Raw genomic sequence first — 3,044 nt, forward strand, 5'->3', positions numbered from 1 at the left:
GATAGTAGAACTCGTAGTCCTAGATTTAGTACTGGCTGGCCTTATGGTCAACACCTTTGAACTCAGATTTTTTTACTTAAGTAAAAGTAACAATACTACATTTAATAAGTAAAAGTCCTATGTTCAAAATCTTACTCCAGTAAAAGTATGAAAGTAGCAGCATTAAAGTAAAAGTAGACCTTGTGCACAATGGCCCATTTCAGAATCGTCTATATATTGAGTTTCTGGGTTACTATTAAGATTATTGATGTGTTTTTATCGCAACTCCTTCTGGATTTCTTAAACTACAAATAAATATCAACATTTACTTAATAATACATTTATATTTTGTATTAGCTAATGATATAAATCTTTAAAAAGTCACTAGTAACTAAAAGCTGTCAGATAAATGTATTAACAAAGATAAAAAGTACAACATTGGCTTCCAAACTGTAGTAAAGTAGAAGTCAAAAGTAGCATAAACGGAGAATACTCAGGTATTAAGTACAAGTACTTAAACATTGTTCTGAAGTATTGTGCTTGAGTAAATGTACCTTGTTACAATCCACCGCTGTTTAAATCACAATATGGGAAATAGAGTCTTCAGCTGGCCTGATATCTTTAGTTTGAAAACATTTGTGGCACGTGATCAGCTGAGAGTGGAATAAACTATCATTTGTAAATACTACCCAGCCCTACATGGACCCAGAGTGTGATACCCATCATGCTCTCTGCCTCTGTGTGGGGGCTGACTGATGACAGAGCGAGGCGTCGTTGGCGGTCTGTGGTTCTGTCTCCAAGGCCAGCGTTAACACCCAGCAGCAGAACCCCGTGCTCTGAGCTCTCTCCGTCAGATGGGGGGGGGTGTCAGTGAGGAGTCGGCTCTGAAGGCAGCGCTGCTTTATTGTTTACACGTGTGCAAAACATGGTTTCATTCAAAGCTGGAATAACTGAACAGGCAGGGCTGCAAAATACTCAAAAGGTAAGCAAAAATACTCTGTTTATATACAATTTACAAAATAGAATAAACTTTATATAAAAAAATGCATATATTCATCTATATTCTTTAACTGAAGCTGCTAACATGCTCCCTTTTCTTTCTCTGGAACATCACATTGTCTGTTACATTCACTCGTTGCACATTTGAGGAGTCCTTTATTGCAAAGTGTCCGTTCAGTGAGGTAGAGGTTTCTCTTTTTGGTCCTTAAACCCAGCTCAGCTAGGTGCTGGGCCTGCGCTGCGGGGGGGGGTCCGTCCTCAGGAGGTCAAACGGCTGTTCATAGATGCTGTTGCTCTGCTCTGACACAGAGTCCTTGGTGAGACTCTCCTCCAGGTCTGAATCTGCATCTGGAGCGGCGTAAGGATTTTCGTGTAGAGTTATTCCGTGATGCGTCACCGAGTGCGGGCCAAAGCCTGGGTACAGGTCCTTGTGGGGGGTCCAGGGGGCCTTCCCAAACGTTCCTGAGTGAGAGAGAAGAAGTCAGAACAATGTGCAGACACAATCCAGACAGTTGGGGAATGATTATCTGAAGGCGTACCCATGAAGGTGCTGGAGGGGGAGAGACCCTCGTGAGGTTTCCCGTACATGTTGGCCTCCGCCTCCTCCATGGAGGTGCGGCGGTCAGTCTGCTGGTGGGGGGGGCCCAGATGGAGGCTGGCGTTGGGGAGCTGCATCAGGACCGAGGAGGAGCAGAGGTCAAAGTGCTCAGACAGGAAGTAGTCCTTCATTTTAGAGCTGCTCAGGCTGCCGCTGTAGGAGTCCACGTAGACGGGCCTCTGGTCCATGGAGCAGCCTGGCGGGGGGAGAGGGGGAGGGAGGGGGAGAAAGGGAGGAAGACAGATTATAGAGGCTGTACTTTAGGAACACTTACTACAAACAGTAAGGTTTAGGATAGTGATCAAGAGGACAGTTTCTATTTGACAGAGGATGTGTCCACACCTGTGAAGACGTCTGACGGCTCAGTGGAGTACATGTTGTCTCGCCGAAGCAGTGAGCTGATTGGTCCTTGATAATGGCAGAGAAGAGGATCAATGGCTGCCTCCATGTCTGTTTCACTTCCTGTGTCCAACTGACAAAATCCTGTACGAGTGAAGGAACAGTGTCATGTAGGAAAAACAGAGCAGGAACTACATTTGAGAAGAAAGCAGGATGAGCAGGTGTTTTACCGTTCATGTCTTTGGGCTGCAGGTAGAATCCGCTCAGAGATGAAGACATGTACTGATCACTGCTGCCGCTCTCCGAGGGGATGTAGCCGTCCTGCCGCTCCGCCAGCGTGCCCTGAGAGGACAGGTAGCTGGGGATGTCTGCAGGCAGGTGGGTCTCATCTGCAGCAGGAGGACGTAAAGTTAGTACATGAACTTGAAGTTGAAACAAAGTGAAAAGCAAGAATCCTGCAGGTACATTTCCTGTCTATAAGCCCAACCACATTCAGCGGTACTGCATTAGCTTCACAAACCTTTGTCATCAAGTTATATCATACACATTTATTTTCATTGTTAAGAGATTCAGCTGCACTTGTATGATACCCTTTGTAAGAGCCATTTAGGCGTATTATTATTTAGGGTAAATGTCTATGTTGGCAAGAAAGTTGTATATGCTTTGAATTGAATTTAAAGGTCACCTTTTATGCTAAATCTACTTTTTCATGCCTTTTATACAGAGAGTTTCAGGAACAAAGACCCCGCCTCTTTTTGTCCTGATCCATCTATATAAAAACCTGAAAATAAGCCAGCCACAAATCACATCTCAGAGGGGCGGGGCCAGCAGCAGCTCATTAGCATTTAAAGCTACAGACAGAGAATCGGCACTTTAGGAACAGGGCTGAAACAGAGGGGATTATGGGATGCTGCAATGATCTGTTTGGTGTTTCAGCCAAACACTTCAGAGACATGTTCTGTATATATCTGAGACCTATAATATAATATATTGTTAAAATACAATATAATAGGGGACTTTAAATGAATGTAATAATCAAGAGTAATAATTATACCGTTTTTACAGAGTTATATGTATTGTTTACACCCTATACTAGTTTCATGCAGACTGTAGTGCGCAGGTCCAAGAA

The 3,044-nt window shown here is 43.9% G+C and overlaps 1 protein-coding gene across 1 annotated transcript; it reads right to left on the bottom strand.

Annotated features, from left to right (window-relative positions):
- Window positions 1-862: 862 nt before the first annotated feature.
- On the bottom strand, window positions 863-2,521 carry LOC104954163 (leucine-rich repeats and immunoglobulin-like domains protein 3). Its single transcript, XM_010781233.1, has 5 exons — window positions 2,506-2,521; window positions 2,146-2,304; window positions 1,919-2,059; window positions 1,518-1,772; window positions 863-1,440 (listed from the first exon to the last, which is right to left on the bottom strand). The coding sequence occupies exons 1-5, from the start codon at window positions 2,519-2,521 to the stop codon at window positions 1,199-1,201; spliced, it is 813 nt and encodes a 270-aa protein (XP_010779535.1). The 3' UTR covers window positions 863-1,198.
- Window positions 2,522-3,044: the final 523 nt, after the last annotated feature.

Source organism: Notothenia coriiceps, unplaced genomic scaffold (assembly GCF_000735185.1).
Source record: "Notothenia coriiceps isolate Sejong01 unplaced genomic scaffold, NC01 NC01_scaffold00022890, whole genome shotgun sequence".
Taxonomy (NCBI): domain Eukaryota; kingdom Metazoa; phylum Chordata; class Actinopteri; order Perciformes; family Nototheniidae; genus Notothenia; species Notothenia coriiceps.